The sequence below is a fragment of the Rhopilema esculentum genome, chromosome 8 (genome assembly GCF_057945365.1).
Source record: "Rhopilema esculentum isolate cy_ngs chromosome 8, ASM5794536v1, whole genome shotgun sequence".
In the NCBI taxonomy this organism is placed as follows: Eukaryota; Metazoa; Cnidaria; class Scyphozoa; order Rhizostomeae; family Rhizostomatidae; genus Rhopilema; species Rhopilema esculentum.
The window spans coordinates 1,114,793-1,135,694 of NC_142822.1; the positions used below are offsets into that span (position 1 = coordinate 1,114,793).

The 20,902-nt window shown below is 35.9% G+C and overlaps 2 protein-coding genes across 3 annotated transcripts; both read right to left on the minus strand.

Moving 5' to 3' along the window:
* Positions 1–750: 750 nt before the first annotated feature.
* Positions 751–11,034, minus strand: LOC135694706 (uncharacterized). Of its 2 annotated transcripts, none has more exons than XM_065213545.2 (6): positions 10,784–11,034; positions 5,315–5,540; positions 4,474–4,567; positions 3,395–3,642; positions 2,508–2,620; positions 751–1,516 (listed from the first exon to the last, which is right to left on the minus strand). In XM_065213545.2, exons 1-6 carry the CDS (start codon positions 10,784–10,786, stop codon positions 1,415–1,417), a joined length of 786 nt encoding a protein of 261 aa, XP_065069617.2. In that variant the 5' UTR covers positions 10,787–11,034; the 3' UTR covers positions 751–1,414. The 2 variants fall into 2 exon arrangements, with proteins under 2 accessions (XP_065069617.2, XP_065069618.2); XM_065213546.2 differs by lacking the exon at positions 10,784–11,034 and adding an exon at positions 7,612–7,764.
* A 3,001-nt stretch (positions 11,035–14,035) lies between these two features.
* LOC135694709 (uncharacterized) lies at positions 14,036–19,779 on the minus strand. The gene is made up of 4 exons (XM_065213548.2): positions 19,593–19,779; positions 16,292–16,396; positions 15,124–15,243; positions 14,036–14,276 (listed from the first exon to the last, which is right to left on the minus strand). The coding sequence occupies exons 1-4, from the start codon at positions 19,714–19,716 to the stop codon at positions 14,134–14,136; spliced, it is 492 nt and encodes a 163-aa protein (XP_065069620.1). The 5' UTR covers positions 19,717–19,779; the 3' UTR covers positions 14,036–14,133.
* Positions 19,780–20,902: the final 1,123 nt, after the last annotated feature.

Consider the following 20,902-nt stretch of genomic DNA (forward strand, 5'->3'; position numbering starts at 1 on the left):
GTGTATATTTACTCTTTCCCACAAAGTCTCTGAAAATTCAAGGCAAATAGATCAATGCGTGGGTATACTTCTTTGCCTCGCATTCACTTTTTAAGCTAATTTATTTTTTTTGCACTTTTATCAAACGGCCCTCAAACCGACCGGCCCTTCGGGCGATCGCCCGAATAGCCCGACCAGCCAGTCCGCCCCTGGTATCGATTCACCAACGCAATCTTGATGATATTTGATGATATAAATATACAAAACCAAACATAACCTAAACCCTAGTTTCATGAGTGAGATTTTTGAAACAAAAAATGTACATTATGATTTGCGAACTAAAAATAATCTTTGCATTCCAGAAGCCAGGACAACTTCCTTTGGTATAGAAAGTGTGAGATATTTAGGTAAAAAACTGTGGCAAACACTACCTCACAGTATAAAAGAGTCCCAATCATTGGCAACATTTAAAAAAGAATTAAGAGCACACCCTGTAGAATGCGACTGTAGATTATTTAAAATATTTATTGCTGGGTTAGGTTTTATTTAGAATATTATACCTTAAACATTTTTAACATTGTACCATATATTTATTCTATACTAATTCTTCATAGATAGTTGGCCTTAATAAGCTTCTTTATAGCTTTTAGACGTTCATTTAGTACGCCAACTTTGAACAAATTATTTATTATTATTGTCATTTTTATTATTGTATGTTAAATAAACCCATGGCTCTGACGATAAGAATTTTGAAACAAAAATAAACCTAGAGATAAAAGAATAATAAAAATAACTAAATATAAGATACCATATCAATTGTCATAGTCAGTGGTGTAGTGCTATCAAAATAACAAGGAGGGCTCTTGCACAAAATGCTGCAAAAACAATAGCAAAAGCTGGAATTTGCCAATTTTAGGCATTAGCGAGGGGGGCTCAGTCCCTCTGAGCCCCCTTAGCTCTACATCCTTGGTCACAGTATTTTGCGCTCTGTCTGCTATTGCTAACAATCAAAGATAACCCCAAAGTAACAATCGAAAAGCATCCATTTTTCCTTAGGGGTTTTTGTTTTCACTTTAAGCAAAACAGCAGGATAGAAATTATGTTTTACAAAAATGTCTTGCAGCTACGTACTAATATGGATCTTTCTCAGCTTTCGAAAGCGTGTAGTTGCCATGTGAATCGAAATATCAGTTACGACAAAAATGCAGTGCAGCAACCAACCTAACTCGCTTGGTGTCAGATTCCAGCAAGCCTTTTTCTTTGTCATGATGATTTCCAAATAGATTCGGAGCTACCCGCAATGGTTTCGGATGACAGAAACACGAAATCTTTTTTATTTTTACGAAAAATAAATACATTTATACTTTGAGACATGATAGTTGGAACTGAAACACTGCTATGAAAGATATCTAGGATTAACGAATAACTTCAATTCTCAAGGCAGAACCTTGACATATGCTGCGCCATACTGCTTTTCGTCTGGCTGGCCCTTCAACACAACAGGAACGAGGTAGGAGCCTTGCGAAGACACAGATAGCTAAAATTAAGGAAAGCACTGTACATTTTCAGAATAAGTAGCAAAAAACGGTCACAATTTAGACTAAAAAAGCAAATGATCAAGATAGCTAAGGGGGATTCATATGCAGATTGATTTTAATTTTGGTAATTAACTATATTCAAAGCTTCAGTAACCTAAGTTTAAGGTACCTTAGTCTTAAAGAGATTGAAGACGGAAGTTTTCACAATGAAGGGGAAACCTTGAGATGTTTTGTCGTAGTCGACCAGCTTTCTTATTAAAAGACCACACACTATATCATATCTGAAAAAGTTTTAAATTATGCAAACCCCTTTTCTCTCCTTCATCAGAACATCATTGAAATCAAGAGAAGGAGTCTTAAGAGTCTTATTACGCGTCCCATGTAGAAAGTGATCCCCGTAAAATAAAGTCTAAATACAGGAAAATATTTATAATGAATAAAAAGGGAGAATGACAAGGGAACAGGAGTTGCAGAGAAAGATGGTGAAGCGCCTACTTGTCTTTCAATTTGTTTTCAAAAATCCTCTCCTTTTTTCCTGAATTTATTTGAATTAATGCAGAATCTTTCCTTTCAACGCGATGAGGATGATGGTTAACACATCTAAAAATATTTTTGCTTCGCATAAGGTAGGCTGGGGGGCTAATTTTAGAGGTCTGGTGGCATTGAGTTTTTGGTGATACCCAGCAAAGAGAAAAAAGGGTCAAAAACTGTTTGTACGATGTCATTAATGTATGGCCCATAAAAAAGCCAGTGTTTAATTTAAACTTTCGATCTAAGATATAGCCAATTTTTAAGGTTAACAACTTCTTTAAGAAAAACAAAGAAGAAAAAGGAAACCTATCTGCTATTTTGCAACTGGGAGTCAACTTCTAACCATCAAACCCTTCCCATCTCAACTCCAGGGAAAAAACCTCGAAACAACAAAGGTCAAAATTTCACAAATTGAAAACTTAAAACCATGCAAGAGCACTTAGAAATTGCATTCCTCACCTGGCTTTGCTTCTTAACTTCATCAAACGGCTCCTGTTCAACATTTGGTCCTTCTTCCTTCGCTTCGGGTAACACATATAGATAATCTTTCGAATTCTTTTCAACTTCTTTGGCTGTGGAAAAAATTGTGCGCACATTAAGCCATGGAAAACAATATAATAATAGTATTCCAATAAATACAATAGCATTGGTATAGTCATGACATCTACTGTGTTCTATATACCTATAGCGTAAATATCATTTACTTGGTTTTTTTATAATTTAGGCCCGTAGGCTGAGATGGCCCTCAACCTGATTTCAATTTGTTTCTACTAATTATAAACAAGAACTAACAAAACTGGAAATAATCTACAAAACTGATTACAAAACAAGGCTGAGTTACCGCGTTTGTATAAACTAATCAATGTTTTGGTTAAAAATACGCTAATATTTAAAAAGAAATTAAATTAGCTATGAATTGTTCGATCTTTTCTGCACTTTCCGTGCCGAGCCGTACCGTACCGTACCGAACCTTACCGTAACGAAACGAAACGAACCGTACCGTACCGTACCGTACCGTACCGTACCGTACCGTACCGTACCGTACCAAACTGAACCGGGCTGTTATGGGCCCTTCATCATATCGCTGCACTGTATCAGCTAGTGGCAGATTCAAGTATGGGCGTGAAATTTAAAATATTTCATCACATTGCTATACCCATAAAATTCGCAAAAAATAAGGCACATCTGTGAAATGGATTAAAAATTCCTCATTCTGAACTTTCATAACAAGCAATTTTGCTATATTTACCAAAAAGATGAAAAATTATTCTCATTTGTATATTTTTGCGATTTTTCGCCCTTGTGACCACCATGTTTTCAAGGCACTGTATGTTTGGTCAACTTACATGTTGAAGGTGCAGAGGGTTTTGGCTGTTGAAGGTCTTCATAAATATTCGGGGAGTCTTTCCGACCAAGCGGCGAGTAAACTTTCGGTTTTACGATCTTTTCATATGCATACTCGTATGGGCTCTCATGTTCACTAGCCTTGTTAGTTACAATGACGTCGTCATATTCTTCATGTGCTTTTGTTTCTGTTTGGTTTTCCATCTTGAGATCGCTGGTATTGTCCCGGGGGCTACGTTTTCTTCTTTTGCTACATAGAGGGAATGAAATTATCTCTAAAGCAAAGGTTACTCTGTGAGGGATGTCTGGGTATCTCATAAGAATGTTACCAGGTGCAGTTCCTTTTAAGGTAATAGTTAGTATAATGTATGCCATAAAAATCATGTGTATGCCAAAATCAATTGTAATGTATGCCAAAAATCATTTTAATGTACGCTAAAACCAATGTAATGTATACAAATAGTCGGTAAATGTATGCCAAAAATAAATAATGTGCATATCAATAGTCAATGTAATGTATGCTAAAATCAATGTAATGTATGCCAATAGTTAATGCTATGTATGCTAATAATATATTACGTGTATACCAAAAATCATTTTAATGTATGCCAGTAGTAGATATAATGTATGCCAATTTAATAATTAATGTATATGTTAATAGTCAATGTAATCTATGCCAAAACATAATGAAGTGTACGAAAATAACCAATAAAGTGTATGGCAAAAGCAAATAAGTCTGAAGACAAAATGCACCTTAATGCTACAAAAAACCTCACGAAGGTAAAAAACCGAACTTTAATGGGATGTTTTGATATCATGAGTAACCTAAAGCTACATAACTATTTCAAGAGCCATTGATAACTGCGAGCCTTTGTGCGTTCATAATAATAGCAACAGCTTGTTTGACAAATACCAAGTACGGCGACAAAAAAAATTCTTATAGTAATTTTCGATTTCTATTGACTTGAATCCATTGACAATAAAATATTGGACAGAAATTCGTGAAATTAAAACATTGACAATTTAGTGTTTGAGAAAAACGATAATTTTATTATTGTATTCAAATTAGGAAGATACTTACATCATGAAGAGGAGTACGGCGACAAAAAGAAGAAGTAGAACAACAGTGACTGCAAGGCTCACAGTGATAACAATGGGTGTTGGGTCTGGCTGAGCTGTAATCAGTTAGGTAAATCTAAGTATATTAGCTCAAATAAAAGGAAAATTAACATGACAAGTGAGGGAAGAACCAATCTGGTCAAGTTTGCATGAAAGCAGAGTTCATCTCCAGAAATTCTCATCACTGCAAAACAGAGATTCCGAAATCTGGAGGTGGAGCTCCAAGAGATATGGACCGGTCAACGCCCTGCAAAGTATCAGAAAACGCTGGAAAGCTCTTTGGTCGATTGATATGCCTTGGAAATTGTGAAAGCTTACAACCCTAATGTTGTTTGCATTTCTGTAATAATGATAGCATTAATTGAAGTGATAGTTTTTAAGGGGCAGATTAAGATATTTCATCGATGCTAGGGGGAGAAAGGTAAGGAGTATGCAGCACTAGCCAGGTATAAACGAGCTTAAAGAGGACTCTGGTAGATAATGCCACGTTAAAAGTCGCCATTCAAAGTTATATAACATCAACATAACTTATATATAAAGAGAAATGAGAGATTTAGCGAGAAATGATTGGTCAAGCAAGTAACCAATCAAATATTCAACTAATATGAAGGCCACTGTTCCATGAACACAAAAAACTTTCCGCAAGTTTATAACCAATGAAACACGCCATTCTTCTTCTTTGACATTAAATTTGCACATCTATACATATTTACGTTCATGTCTTTGACATTTTCCTATGGCCTATGCTCTGAAAAAGTAGAGTATACTTGGTGTATTTTATTTACGATTTCTAAATGTCGTACCTGGATAGCCTGTCGTGATTGTCTTTTGGGATGTTGAAACGCTTGGACGCATCGGTACGATTTGCTTACGATTTGTCGTCAGCAATTCACCAGACATAGTTGTCGTGAGCAATTTACCAGTTGTCGTTGAAAATTTACCAGTTGTCGTTGACAAAATTGTCGTTTCGGTGTTTGCGTCAGTATACACCGGACCCTTCGTTTGGGGCAAACAGTATACACACTTCGACTACAAAAAATGAAATTTACAGGTATAAAACAGACATTTGCAAAAAATATCAAATATATTCGAATATTCCTTGAGAGTTTTGCGTTGTCATCACAAGTGACGGAGCGGAAATTTGTGTTTTTGAGTCAGATATTTAAACTGGTCGTCTCTTTCAAAACTCAAATGAAACGACTACCTCAAACTCAAAGAATGCTCTAGTTGATTCAGAAGTAAGCCTTGCACCTCTCCTTGAATAACTACCTCGTTGCATGCTAGCAATAATAAGCCATTTTTATTTTTCTAATTTTTTCAGGGTATCAGACTGAACGCGCTGCAAAAGGGAAGTAAACAAAGAATCGTGCAAATAAAGTATAGAATCATTCGCCACAGCTTTTGACAAACGTAATCAATTCACATTTATAGATTGTCTTAGAATTGGATGCCAGTTATTCCAAAATTGCTCATCTCGCTATGAAATGAGACATTTAGAAAGATTATTCATGCGCATTAGGAGAGCGGTGTTGACTTTTGGATACCGCTCTATAGTTGCGTAAAGCGACCGCCTGTAGAATGGAAAACTGTGGGCACATTTATTTTTTAATATATGTGATGCATTAAAAAGTTTACAAGCACATATTACAAAATACTTTACCTACAGGAAATTACTGTTTAACATTACTAGGACGATACCCAGGAGAGCAAAGTACTTTGTCTACCCCGGAGCCATTAAACATAAGAAAAAAGCACTGCTTGTCCTGTATAATCTAAATAGCAACAAAATATCGACGAGCTGCAAGAGCTTTCTCAAGCCTCTTTAGCTGAGCAGTTAGCATCCTCAAATCGTTATTGCCTTTATTCGTACAAGTGCCTCTTTACATATCTTGACGTCTCACATACCTCTACCTATCTATGCGTATCTGCTCGTACCTCTCAGTATCTCTTGAATATAACTTGCCAACTTAAATATATACATTTTTCTACATCCTGTTGTTGCCATAGCGGCTACTTATGGTAATGCTACTTATGACGTCACCAAAACTTCCTTTTAGAATTTTTGAATTTTAACCACAAAACATAAAAGATCATCGTTAAATACTTCCAAATATGCAAAATTAGTCAAATATGTCACAAATTGGTCGAGATATTGCTAATGAAAGATTTGAAGTTTGCAACGTTTACAAAGTTATGAACAGAGACCAAAATACAGAGGTTTGATGCGAGGTTTAAATTGATGTGGAAAGAGCCAGTGCCTATGTGGCCAAATCCGGCCAAATCTCAGCCAATTCGTAACACATCTGGCTGATTTTGCAAATTTGGAGGTATTTCATGATGTTCTTTCAGGCTATGGGATCCAAATTCAAAAATTCCAAAAATAGATTTTTGTGACGTCAACACTTAAGAACTCTATAATCTAACGGGAAGTAAGCTGATCAATGTGCATTATGGAAATACAAATACACGATGTTACGTCAATTGCAGTGTTCAAATGGTAACATGAATACAGGGTGTGTCTAATTATCCCAGAGTGTTACTTCTCAAACGCGTACGTTGGAAAAGACGCGATCAAATCAAGTTCAACTTCAATTCTTTTTTCATTAAAGCATCTTACTAGTCTTCTTCTGTTTTTCATTTTGTTTTCTAGCTACAGTTAAGAATCTAGCAACACTAATATATAATTCTAGGGTACTATGTGCAGTTTTCATGGCGTCAAATGTACAATTAAGAGGGTTGGATTAAGGGACATTTAGTACTACAATTCGATAAAAAGTGGTCCTAAAATAAGGAACTTCAAGAGCTAGGCCGCGCAGGAGCAAGAAAACACTGACAATTTCATTTGTTTAAATAGCCTGCATGCAGACTCTTATCATTTCCTACGTGAAATAGTTAAGTTTTTAAATACTTTTTCCGCAGTAGAGTCTGCACGCAGGCTATGTTTACAAGTACAACACTTCAGAGAAAAAGCTGTGAATTCTTTTCTGTGGGCCTAAGTCTAGTTTCCACGTTTAAGTTCCTTCTTCCATCAAAAAACCGAATCGCAATTTTAGCAGCTAGGATTGGAAAATTAGCAAACTTTGTGATGAAGAACACTTACCCGATCTTTAATGTTTCCAAAGACTCAACTCCATGGGTCAAAATGCAGAATTAAACAAACTCATTCATGAGGTTTGTTGGCAAAAAAGAATTGATATCAAAACAAACAATCAACATAAGCATTGTTAATTAAACGCGGAAACGATGTTTTAATGACGAGCAAAATTGCTTCAAATGGCATTCTATATTGGAGTGCATTCTATATTGAAGGGCATTTAGGTGGGACATTTCAGAGAATGTCCGAGCTAATTTGGGGTACGACTTTTTAACCTGAACACGGTAGGAAAATCCAATGGGAATCGAAAGTAAGTCCGACTTAGACCCCGTTTACATTACTCCTTGATTTCGTTTTTGTTTGGGCACGATACCTCTTTTCATCTCGTTTACACCGAAGCAAAAATGAACGGATCCAAACTTGAGCCTGTTAACACTTGAGTAAAAAGAACGGCACTTTCATGTGAAGCACGCGCAGTGAAGCCGTTTACACTAGAGAAAACAAGTTCGTTTCGGGAACGGAACCAAAGAAGAATGGAACCCTTCCCAAACTAGCAGGGAACCTACCCTGGGTTCCAGCGTCTCCACTATTTAGTCTCAGAAATGTGGTTAGAAACTAGTCACAGAAGCATCCACTCATGACTCATGGAACCAGGATGCCTAGTGTAAACGCAAAGCCTATCACCGCTTTTCAGGTACGAAACCAAAGAGTTCTGTTCTTTTTTCCGTAGTGTAAACGGGGTTTTAGTTAAAGCCCGAGTTACTCAGGGTAACTCAGACCCTGTTTACACTGTCCCGTGGAAGTTTGGAACCGTGACAAAACTGTCGCGGTTCGCCCTTCCGTTCACGCTAGCACTGTGGAACCGAGACGATTTTGCTCTGCTATCCGGTATAGTTTTGTTCCTGCTTTGAAAGCGAACGAATTTTGTACCGCCACGGTTCCGTTTTTGAACGGGACAGTGTAAACACCTATCCGAGACGATTCTGTCACGGGTTCACAATGAGATTGTCACTTTTGTACGGCTGTTTCAGGTTTTGATTTTAGACGATTTTTTAGACAAGGGAGTTGTCAAGATAGCTGTAGAAAATTCAAACTACGTTTCCAAACTCCTTATCGCCATATTAAATCAAGTGGCAGCGATCACTGGGCTGAATATCTGTTCAGCAGCCATTTACGATGGTTACCACCGTCTTCGACAGCGAGATTTAACTTCTAAGGATAAAGAAAAATTCTGCAGATAGGACGACGACTTCGAAGATTGTGGACGAATTTGTCTCCGTACTTATTTTTTGTTGTCTCCCAGTCCAAGCCTTGCTTGCCTCGGTTGATGAAATATAGCCTCCTTTAAACAATGTTCTACTATTGAATTTAGGCCGTACTAGGTACAGTGTAAACGGCACGGCTAAACGGAACAATTTGGAACCGCGACAGTGTAAACACTTGCGAATCGTAACAGAAAAGAATTGTCCCGGGACAGTGTAAACGAGGTCTTACAATCGTAGCATCCTTCTTGATTGAAAGTGTTAACGTTTCTCATTTAAATGGTGTGTTCAAAAATTCAACTAATGAACATCAGGCAATGTGTATATTATAATAAAATATCTTCAAAAAATACTTCAAATAAAAAAAAATAAAACAGTTTTAGGACTTAAGGAAAATCTGATTAAGGTGAGAATCATAAGCAAGTCACTCTCCGTTAAAAAACCCTTAGTACAGAGCTTTTTATCGACATATTATTACTGTGGTCATAATGGAAATACCAATTTTCATATCTTTACACATGGCGCAAGCTCTGCCAAATCCAATTGGTACCTGTCTCTTGCCCTTCAAGAGTTTTCACAGCAACACTCATTTTTTATAGGAAACTGGCTATAAGAAACGAGTACAGGACAGTCAGAAAAAATTAAGAAGCTTCAGTACTCGAAGCAAAAAAATTAAGAAACTATTATGTCGTGAAAAAACTTAGAACAACAAAATTTTCTAAAATCAAAGAACATGATTGCCCTGTTGGCCTAGAACTTAAGACACAAGGGATAAAAATATACTTCCTCATCTAAACACAGCATCAGAACGGAAGCGAATCTCTTGACGTGATAAAAAAGGGCACGAACATTTCATCAGGAACCCCAAATATAAAATTCATGACATCATAATTAAGAAACTCTTAAGAAATAATGAGCATTGAAATAAGCTTAAATGTGTTCTTAAATTTATTCCTATTTCAACATCGATTATTCTACACTCTTTTACTATAGATTTTGTCATAAGTTCACTAAATAATACGAAATTTTTAGTTGCGTGGTTTATCAGTTAACAGATTCTACTGTTTCTTCAACACGGCAAACAATTTTTAGAGGGACATTGTTATTTCTTCGACTTTTCGTCTGAGGCTGGGTAGGTCTTTATGGCTTTTTTACTTTTTAAAAAGAGCGCCTTTGTTTTAAAGTTTGTTCTAATGAAAAGAGTGTAGTCTTATACACTCTTTATTTATAAGAACAATTTTATAGAAACACGGGCTTCAAAATTGGTCAAGAGTTAAGAACAAATTAAGAGCAAGCTGAGGCTGAGCTACTAAAATAAAATATATATAGTTAAATGCAATTTTGAACAACGTTTTACTACACACGAGGATTTTTAAGAAAGGTGTGGGTGCTTTTTCGGTGAATATTCAAACATGTCGACAAATGAAGGTTGTCTCAATCACTTTGTTGGCAAATGGGCCTCAACACCTCCCTAGAGCGAAAATTCTAGCAATCGGACTTCTTACAACCTATTTATTTAAAAACAAATTAAGAACAATCCAGCCTCAGATTTTCAAAAAAATTTAGAACAGTCAGCCTGAACGTAAATTTACTGGTTCTTATAAAAAAGAGGGTATGTTTATTAAAGTTAACATAGGGATTTTTTGCCACCTTGTTCAAAGTTTAAACAACCAACGTTAACCAGTCGCTAATAAATTCGCCACTGGCTATGAAGGCAATCTGTTTATCTAACATATCACTCCAGTTTTTAGTGGCAAAAACATAATACCTATCTTGGGCATTGTGCAGGGCCTATGGCCGCCGTCACACGTTCCCATAAACACAGCTTTAAATAATGGCCCTTTTACGTTCCCTAACGATTGCAGGTTATCAATAACGTAACAATTCATCTATGAAATTAAATATATTGCCCTTACCATTTTCTATTAACAGTTCTTTTCCCTTTCGCGTTAAGACATCCACTTTTGCTTGCGGCAAATTTTCCTCAATCTCCGTTTGTATAGCTGTCGTGCCAAATGGGCAATGGGTAGTGAAACTGGTCCGTGCCAAATTTAAGTATGCACCCGGAGGGGTATAGCCTCCCAAGAGGGTCTTGTTTTCGAGTGAAAATTCCGGGTAGAAATTATACCTTTTCTCTTATTTTCCGAAACAGGTATGAAGATATTTTTCCAAGGACAGGTCAGATTTGCCATGCAAACGAAATTGCTGTCCACTTCATAGTTTTTTTCTCTTTTTGGAATTTAGAATTTAGAGCTCAAATTTGGAATTTAGAAAGAGTTTAACTTTCTATATCAATTCAAAAAATACATTACTAGTAAAATTATGCTAGGCAAACCATTAGTTTCCTGGATCTTATTAAAGGACAAGTATAATGTTTTCTGAATTATATTCCAGGACAATGGTATTAAATTTTGTCTGGCAGGTGGATTCAGAGTTGCAAAAAGTTGTTGACTTTCCTGCAGTTCATGGCCTCAGCCTTCATCATTCTAACACAGTCGATCGACTCGGCGGTCATTGGTCTCTGGCACATAAGCCGATCGGAGAACGACGTCATCAGGGTGTTGTCGTTGAATATAATTTGGCACAAGATAGACATTTTTGACATGGTTTCCTGCCGATTTTGACGCATTTTTGCAGAAATGGAGCAAAAATATGCTCAATTTTGCGCGGCAAATAAACAACAGTCCACCTAGCCTAGGGTAACATGCACTTTAAAAATATTCACCTCCAAATCCTTTTTTTTCACCGGTTTCCATAAGTTGACACTTTCTTCATGATGAATTCACAGAATAAATTATATAAAAATGTGCACCGTATTGGCCAGTTGCAGCAGTGGAGTGTTTATCCAATATTGTTAACAGGCGAGAGGCAGGGATTCTCGGCTTACGACAAATGAAATTCAAAATAGCAGGGAAAAGCGGAAACAAACTTATACAGATAGCGTATTACACTACAGTTTGTTGTTAATACAAGTAAAAGCTTCATTGTTAAATTTAAGCAGATAACAACAGAGTCAGGAAAACATCACGGCCCTCGCCAATGGCCGCGGGAAGGTTGTAAAGACAAAGAGAAATTGAGGAAGGTGGCAAGAAATTTGGAAGCTTGTGTAAGCTGAAAAATATTTATTGTCTTTGGCTTTCAAAATACAAACATAAAAAAGAACAAAAATCGAAAATAAAATTCAAAACTTCCTTTTTTAATATGAAACTGCTTTGCTCTGGAAAATTTAGGCAGTAACTTTTCATAATTTTTTAATAATAACACGATTTGGTTATTAATCAACATAAGCATTTTACTTTGCATTGGTCTTTAAAAATATCAGTAATTGAAAACAAGCCACAAATTTCTAGAAACGTTTTGAAAAAAACAGAGTTGCCAGGATAGGAGATCAAGACCAGTTGAGTAACACATTTTCAAACCTCGCCCAGTTTACACCCATTAAAATTGAGGAAGGTTTTATAGTAAGGTTTTCTTGGCCGGAGGAGGGCTGACCACTTTTCTGGACACTGGATAACAAAGAAACAATTTAAGGGTAACAGCAATCATTACGTGGTTGAGCTGTAGGATATGCAAAGAACACAGGAGAGCTATCTAGTCGCATGCCCATTTTCATCGTTATTACATTTCATTTCAAACTTATCTCAATGGGTTACAATTTAGTATTAAAAGCGTGGTTTGCAATTGGCCCTGTGAAAAAGAAAAGAACAAAATCTTCTCTTGAACTGTTTAGATCTGTTTAGATGATAAAAAATCTAACGAAGAAAGCACGGATAGAGACCCTCGAAAGTGTTCATTACATCGACTGTTCCATGCTTTTTTCGTTTTCATCCAGCCAAAAAGAGTAAAAATGAAACTACATTGTTACGAGTTGTGCGCTTTTCCAAAGGTTAAATACCACGTGAAAGAGCGTTACGTTTTAAGCCTCTGATATTAACACAATAGCTATCGTGGGCCTATGATGTAGATCACTAATCATCATTCATCAGAGATGATTGAAAATCTAGAGGGCAAATCGTTTCCAAACACGCCTTCAAGGTGCCAGAGAACTGAAAAGTCAAGCATGAGGTATGACAATTCTTCCCATATGCAACATCGACAGTGCGACCTGTGTACCAGATTCAGTTTATATAAAGTGAGTCTGGTACCCAGGACAGGGTAGCAAACTGTGACACCGGCATGAAAATGGGTACACTGTGGTAATTTCACGCGCTGATGACGATGCCGAACAGACACAAGCGGAAAAATGCCCCCAAGTGCTATTTTTAGACTGGGGTACTTGACCCCAGTCCTCGAATTGGGCCAATTAAGTATGCTGTAGTTATTTTGGATGCAGATTCCGGTCATCCCTAGAAAGTTATACTTCCAAAATTTTCCGTTCTGCCTCCACTAAAGGAAATTGATGAAAATTTTCTAGGACCTTCCACAGGTCTGAATGAAGGGTGCTCCCCATTTTTTAGAAAAATGCCTTTTACTACGAATTAACCTCTTAAAAAAGTGCGCCTTTTCTACATGTTCCCCTTCCAACTTTGAATGCTTTCGAAGTTCCTACCGAGTCAATACTAAGTACCATTTGTACTGTCTTTTTCTTGGGTTAAACTTGTGGTTTCGTGTTGAATGCTGTTAATTTAAGTATTACATTAAATTTTTGGTTTCTTGATTACTTGTTGAACTGTCCACATATTGATTGATGGTCAAAGGAAACTTTGGAATTTCAGAACGGGTTTGCTTTAATCAGCTACTACCGAAAATACTTCCCTAATAAAAAAATACAATATGACCCCTGAAATACCTGGAGGGGCGTGACCAAATGTTTGTGGAATAACTTTGCCTCCATGCAATAGCATGGGATCAACTACCAATGCTATTTCCCGTTATCCATTCATCGAGACATTTTTTGGGACCAAGATTTTCAATTCATTTTCAGTTTGAAGGGTAGGAGAATCTCTTCATGTCATGTCATGTCACGTCACGTCACATCATGTCACGTCACGTCATATTATGTCATGTCATGAATTGTTAAATCATGTCAGGTTGTAAAGGGAAATATACTGAAAAGATTATCTTGGCCAAGAGGAGCTCCTGAGGCTGTTATGAACCTACTGAATCAACAGCAGGAAAACCACTTACATTCTCCAAAAAAGTTATCTATAACAGGAATACGCATCATGGTCATTTTGCAGTGTTTTAATAATTCCATATCAGACAACATTTTACGACAAAATCTTATAAGCAAACAATTTATACACACATTAATCAGAGCATCTACTTAACTTTGTGAGTCCTCTCTAGGTGTCTTGAAAAATGCAGATGGATCATGGAATGGTTCTCTGTAGACACTAGTGTATTTGACAACAGCTGCAAGTAATCCTAGTCCAAATGCAAATTTACCTCCTGTTGCAATACCACGATCTTGAAATAAAAAAACCAATAAGCATATTCAAAGTTCTGTCTAAGATGGTGTGTTGTACAGGACAGTGCTGGCTTGCTTCTTTGAATTTCATGCTTAATTCAATCACTAAGCTCTATCTATACTGCAACAAGCACCAAACAAAATGACCTGTTAACAGTATGATGATTCTGTTTATATTAAATATGTACGTTGCATGTGGTATTTCATCCAAAATATCATATAATAGCGAATGAATTGAGTACCAGAATGATATCCATTAATCGAAAGTTAAAAACATGACATTTCGAAAAGTTGTTTGCAAATTTAGGAATGCTTCAATAAATGTTTTTTGGCCATAGTTCATTATTATTTTGGAAAACATACTCTGCTGCAAAACACATAGCATAGAAAATTGTAAAATCATTGAGCAAGCAAGGTCATACTTTTATTTACTAGGCATCCAGGGATCTGTCTGTACAAAAACAGAAAATCATGTGTTATATACATCTCAGCTCAACAATGTGAGCAGTTTATAGTTGCTGATTGGTTAGAAAGGAACCAATCAAAGAGGTCATTCATCCTCTTAATGCTACTTTTGAACTATGCATGGATAAAAATTAAAAATTATTTTTTCTGTATTACCAAAACCAGCAACTTTGAAAATGCAATTCACACCAAACAATAAATCATCTTGCTCTAGTCTTTTAGATTGTTGAGCCCTCCCAAAATTTAAGCAGCTCTCTAGTTGGTGAGATGATACAAAGTCTGTGCTCTGTAATGTAATCTTGCTGACATAAAACATTTGATAATTGCATAAAGCTTATTCTAGTATTGATGTTTGGAATTGTTGTAAACATGCAAACTTACATCGAAAACCTAGCAGTGACCCAGCAGCAGCACCACCAATCGCCCAGCTTTTGTAGTCATCTTTATCTCTGATATTTGTTGCCAAGGTTGTGACCACTGCAAAAGTAGCACCAACTCCACCTTGAAGAGAACAAATTTTGAAAGATTCACTTCGTATATTTCTTATTAAATTAGAAACATGAGACATAAGAAATAATTATTAATCATGCCAGACAAAACAAACAAACAAACTGGACAGTAAATGCATTTAAAGTAACAAAAAAGTTACATTAGGTTTGCGATAGTATTTGCACAACTCCACACATGCCTCCTTAAGTTCTTATTCTTTCGTGTGCAGTATCTTGATAGAGAATTTTTTCGTAAAAACTCTTTGGTTCATCGGTTAAAAATTATTTTATCCTTAAAACCTCATAAACTTTCTCAAACAGCTATACACCCTTTAAGCATATTCACAAGATTACATATCATATTTAAATGGCTAACATATAAAATCTTCATTAAAAATTTTATGGTCTACATTTCATGAGCTGCACACTCCTTCATGAGTTAAAGGTCTGTGATAACTAGCATGCCAGCAAATTTCATAATATTCTCAGCACTGTGGAAGCACTATTGCGACCCCATGGATTGGTAAACCTTTATAATAAAAATTTACATTAAATCTTTCTGTATGGTCACTTGTGTTTTATGTGCTTTTTGCTACTTTATGTAATTGTTATTTGTAGTATGTAATCTTTAATAATTAGATTATATAAATTAGTGTTGAGTTGTTATATTAAATGTTATAGTCACATGGTTGCTATGTATTTCCATGCTCCCTGCGGAATCATCTTGTAACCTTTGTATGTTCTTGTAACATTTATTCGGATAAAAAAAATTTCATGATACCAGGACTTCATTGCTTTCCATACATACTTAGAATCAATCTACAACAATTCTACACTTTTTGCAAGATAAAAACATTATAATTATACTTTATGCTTAAACTTTTTCATTTAAATCAATTACAAAATGTATTTAAGTTCATTCTTGTTGCAACCAGTGGAATAAAACATTGGCTTGAAAACCATTAAATTAGAAGAAATTCCTCTTCCTGAATCATAGAACTTTCAAAAGAAAAAAAAACTAAATAGCTACTTAAGCCAAAAGCACACAAAAATATACAAACCATAAAAGGCAGCATTGATGCCAACTAGCCTAAGAGCATAAAGTAGGGGCTGAGAGCCAGCTGGAGGGGGGAAGAGGGCTGCAACAGCTGATCCATATATACCACCTTGAAAGATAAAAGCAGGAAACCAATTAATGAGTGGCAAGAAAAAGTAGTACAAGACAGTGGCATGGTGGCATGGGGACCATGGCCCCCCTGAATATGGGCACAATTGGAGATAAGGGGGCACCAAAAATGTTTGCTTGTAATATTTACCTTGGAACATCAAAATTGATCGTACACAGGTAGAACACTTCACAGTTACTTGCTGCATAGTGTTGCTGTGAAAAATCTAATTAAACATGATATTCTACAATCAAAGCACATTGGGTTGCCATGACCCAATCAACATTTGTGTCATATATTGCTCCCTGTTTTGTGGTCAACAGATGATGTGTAGATTTCCTAGTTGCAGCTTTGAAGCCTGCTCTGAACATTGTGGAGGGGAAGGGCACAAGAAATCAGAAGTAGTTTGTTAAGTTGTAGATTTTGAATTGAAGGGAAGAAAAAATACATTAAGTTGGGGCAACCAAAAATTAATCCCACAGAATTTTTTGGAAACCAAAATTTTATGTTATCGAAATTAGATTTGCTGACAACACTAGAAAAAACTCGTTTTACATCAATTGAATGGCAAACTAACAAACTTAATATTTTTTATACATCCAATACAGATCTATTTTCAGTTTTTATCTCTCCTTCGTCATCAACAAATAAGATATCCAGCTCGTCTTAACTACCTTCTCTGGCTGATCTGGTGCTTCTCCAGTCTTTTCATAATTTATTTTAATTTCTTTTTCTAACATTCCAGCAGTTTTAATTTAAACGCCTTGATATTTAACCCTAAGTTGGTCAGAACTACTAATCTCCTCCTTGCAATAGGCAATCAAAAACTGTATAAATGCCTCCAATTAATTTTGCTCCATAGGCTATAAAAAAATTGAAAAATACCTCCGCTAAATAAGAGTCTATGACACTCTTTAGCTCCATTTATGGAGGTGATATGAAAACCTGAATGAACGCCAAAGATGTTTGGGCCTAATTGAAAGGAATGCACCCTGACCATCAATACAATAGTTTCTTGTTATTTATATCAATCTGCACTCTGAAACAAAGGTCACCCTTTCTTTCTTTCCCCAACACATGAATCCTCCCCTGCAAATTTTTTCTAAAAATCAATAATTATGTTTCTCTGAGAATTGTCAAATTGTATAGCAATTTATAGTGGTATAGCAACTTTTTAAATTTTAGTCTGGGAGATGCATTTTTAGCCATTCTAGAAGGCTTGATTGCAATAATTTTCTTGCGCGTTGGACCCAACCATGGTGGGTCCTCCTATGCCACTAAACTTTATTCTTAGCCCTAAAGATTTAATTTTGATGAAATCATCCCATAAGCAGTGCCGTAAATAGTAAATGGAATAAGGTTACCTTTAGCCAAAAATCTGAGGAGCCCCAAACAAAAATTCACTCAATGTTATTTCACTCTGAAACTGGTATTCTGGATATAACAAACGAGTTCAAGGGGCTGCCAGCCTGTATGAAACATCAAATGTCTTTTGATTAGTATTTTATGTTTTGCCTATCCTATTTCCTCAAAAATAGGCCGACTCTGGAATATTTTACTGAGCCAAGATCGAGAAGGTCAAATGATACTTGCATTTTTAATCAAAACTTATTCAAGAAATTTTGAATTCAAGTTGCAAAAATTGATTTCCCTTCTAGAAACACGTTCTTATATATAACCATGATATATACACTACCAGGACAAAAGTATTGCAACTCCTGCGAAGGCGATTAATGGCGGATCATGCAATAACTTTTGTTGTTGTCTGATTAAGCTATTGTTTAATCAGCCAATGGCAAGCAAATAAAATTGCAAATTCAATGAAGCGTTAATTTGAATATTCTATTTTGATCTTTCAAAATTTTAATCAGCAATTCAAGTAACTTTTAATTAAACAGACATTTTGTGGAGGTGCTTCTGGCTCTGATAAGTACAGAAAATTGCTTTGGAATTGATGCACAAAATTTGTTGATGAAATGCACTGGGATTCTGTTTCATTCTTAATAAACTCTCCAAGTCAGTTTTTGTTTGGACCTTAGAGAATCTTATGGATTTCAAATCAGATCATTTTTATTGGCAAGAAGAAATATTCACTTATTTTAAGGTTAGGTCTTTGTGATGGCCGAGGAAAGACATAGAGTTTGCAGATTTTCAGGTAAATTTGAGTAAAAATGGCCATGTAAGGGGGATGTATTGCTTTTTATGATAAAAACTGCCTTCCTCATTTTCCTAGCATTGATTTGATTCCACTAAAGAAACTGTTTTGCATTATTTTGACATGTTCACTGCATTAACTCACACATCGCTAGTTTATGATTTACTAATTTATATGGGCCTAACTGTACCCAAAAAATTACCCAAGGTGAAATGGAAAATTTCAGGGCTAAAGAAGTCAGGAATATTGACTTAATTTGTTGTTTCCTGATCTCTCGCTATTTTGCTTTCATTTTCTGTAAAAAGTTTTGAAATCTTTAGAAGTAAAAGACCAGTTACACGAAGTTTTATCACACTACTAGCTCCTTATCCTCTTGATATTTTGATTTTACCACTGCAGATACTTTTTCTTATAACTGTAAGAATTCTTAGGTTAACATTGTAATTCTGAGTATTTCAAAATCCTCAATAAATTTCAAAGAATTTGACTACTGGTTTAGCCTGATTATTTTCTCTCTTCATGGGAATAGTTCAGCATAAAGATATTAGTTTTCAAAACTTCAATTTTTTTGGATGCCATTTTCGTTTGGGTGTTGCAATACTTTTGTCCTGGTAGTGTAGATAGGGCACAAAAATTGACATGGTCACCCCAGGAAAATGTAGCCACCCTTCCACTGGTGCAAGAACACATATGTCAGTAGACTAGAATCTCTTTTCACAATCGTTAACTTTCTCTAACAACTCCTAAAAAAGATTGTTCAAGGGTTTAGTGAAGAGTGTCAGGATGGCTATCAGAGCAAGACAAATGTCCTGACTCTCCATTAAAATAAGCACAACTTAAATTCAAAACTTTGTAAAATTTGTCTCTATTGTATTTTACTTTTTATTGAGTATCTTTGTGATTATTTTCAAAAAGGTATTATTACGGATTACATATTCAAACTACCTTGAATTGAAAAATATTCTGTCTCACTATCAAATATTAAGATACAGATAAAAGTGTTGCATTGCTGTTTATAATATCATGAAAAGAACACCTTACCAAAAAAGGCTGTTTGGGCGCCAACCTGAAAACCCTTTAACATAGCATCGTCGCCTGGATGATGGTCCATTTCAGTAAGATATGCACCGACTCCATACTTAACTTCTGGCTCTTCGCTACCCATCTCGCCAGAGATACAATTTTGCAAAGATGGCTGAATTGCTGGAGGAAAGTTCAACTCGATACCGAGGCTGTACGCGAACACGAGGCTACCCTCATTTTATTTCTTTGGGAGTTGTGGGGGACCCGTTTTCATCACGTCCCGAATCGTAAAACTTTACTAAGAATATCGGTATTTTGAAAATTTTTGAAGCTTTAAAGGTTTGGTAGAAGGAATTTGCACATTGCCATTATTGTGTGAATCTAAGAATCTGCAAAAATACTAAAAAAAATTGAAATATTTGTTGCTAAGATGTCAAGCAAAGTAGGCAGTAGAATTTCTGTTCGAATTTAGACATGTAACTTTCTGAATCCTAGCGAAAAGGTTTGTAGGATGAAGCTGATCGTCTTCTGGAGTTTTCGCAGATTAATAAATAGCCTTTAATTAATTTGTAAATAGTAATAAATCCCTACTACTGTATGCCTATTTAGCCCAGGGATTATTTGGTTCAAAAAAAGACGGGCCAAAACGTAGCGAAATACCGACATTTGCTTGATGGTTGACTGCAGATCGCTCCAGTATGGGGTAAACATGATTGAATCTTAGAAATATAGTTTAAACCTGTTCACAGAAATGCCTTCCGTCGCATCGGTCTTAAAGACCGTATCTCATGTTTCTTGAGGTTCTGTTCTGGTCTGGTACCCCTGTTAAGAATTTACAGACGAAGACATAGTTGAAGGTCGTGACATTTCACCTATCAATAAGCAACTTAACTGATAAACACATGAAGAATTGGGAGTTTAACATCCTTCAAATTTTATTACAAGCACAGGAAGATAATATAATAGATTATTTGATAGACCTTCGAGAAAGTATTTAGCCACCTCTTCAAAATTGAAATTGTTTCTGTCTTTACAGTGGGGATAGGGGTGGTGTAAGGTGGATGAGGACTGTGTTTTTTAAACTAGCTGACATGCATTGACTTTTATCATGCTTTGTCGCCCTTGATACCCCAGGTTGGTTCGTAATTGACAGGTGCAGTTAAACGAACAATCTATAATTCCTCCTGCTTGCTCATCAAAATCAATTTCTTAATTGAATGATTATGCGTTTGTTTGTGGTAAAAAAGCTTCTTATGGATTCATCAGTCGATTAAGGAAAAACGAAAAAAAGTAGAGGAAAGGTTAAACTTCTGCCGAGGCTAGCCTGC

Coding starts and splice junctions, on each gene's coding strand:
- LOC135694706 (XM_065213545.2), bottom strand. Junction 4,568..5,314: donor AATCACGACAGGCTATCCAG/GTACGACATTTA, acceptor AACTGATTACAG/CTCAGCCAGACCCAACACCC. Junction 2,621..3,394: donor ACCCTCTGCACCTTCAACAT/GTAAGTTGACCA, acceptor TTTTTTCCACAG/CCAAAGAAGTTGAAAAGAAT.
- LOC135694709 (XM_065213548.2), bottom strand. CDS start 19,716: ATGGGTAGCGAAGAGCCAGAAGTTAAGTATGGAGTCGGTGCATATCTT. Junction 16,397..19,592: donor CGCCCAAACAGCCTTTTTTG/GTAAGGTGTTCT, acceptor TTATCTTTCAAG/GTGGTATATATGGATCAGCT. Junction 15,244..16,291: donor CATCAATGCTGCCTTTTATG/GTTTGTATATTT, acceptor GTTCTCTTCAAG/GTGGAGTTGGTGCTACTTTT.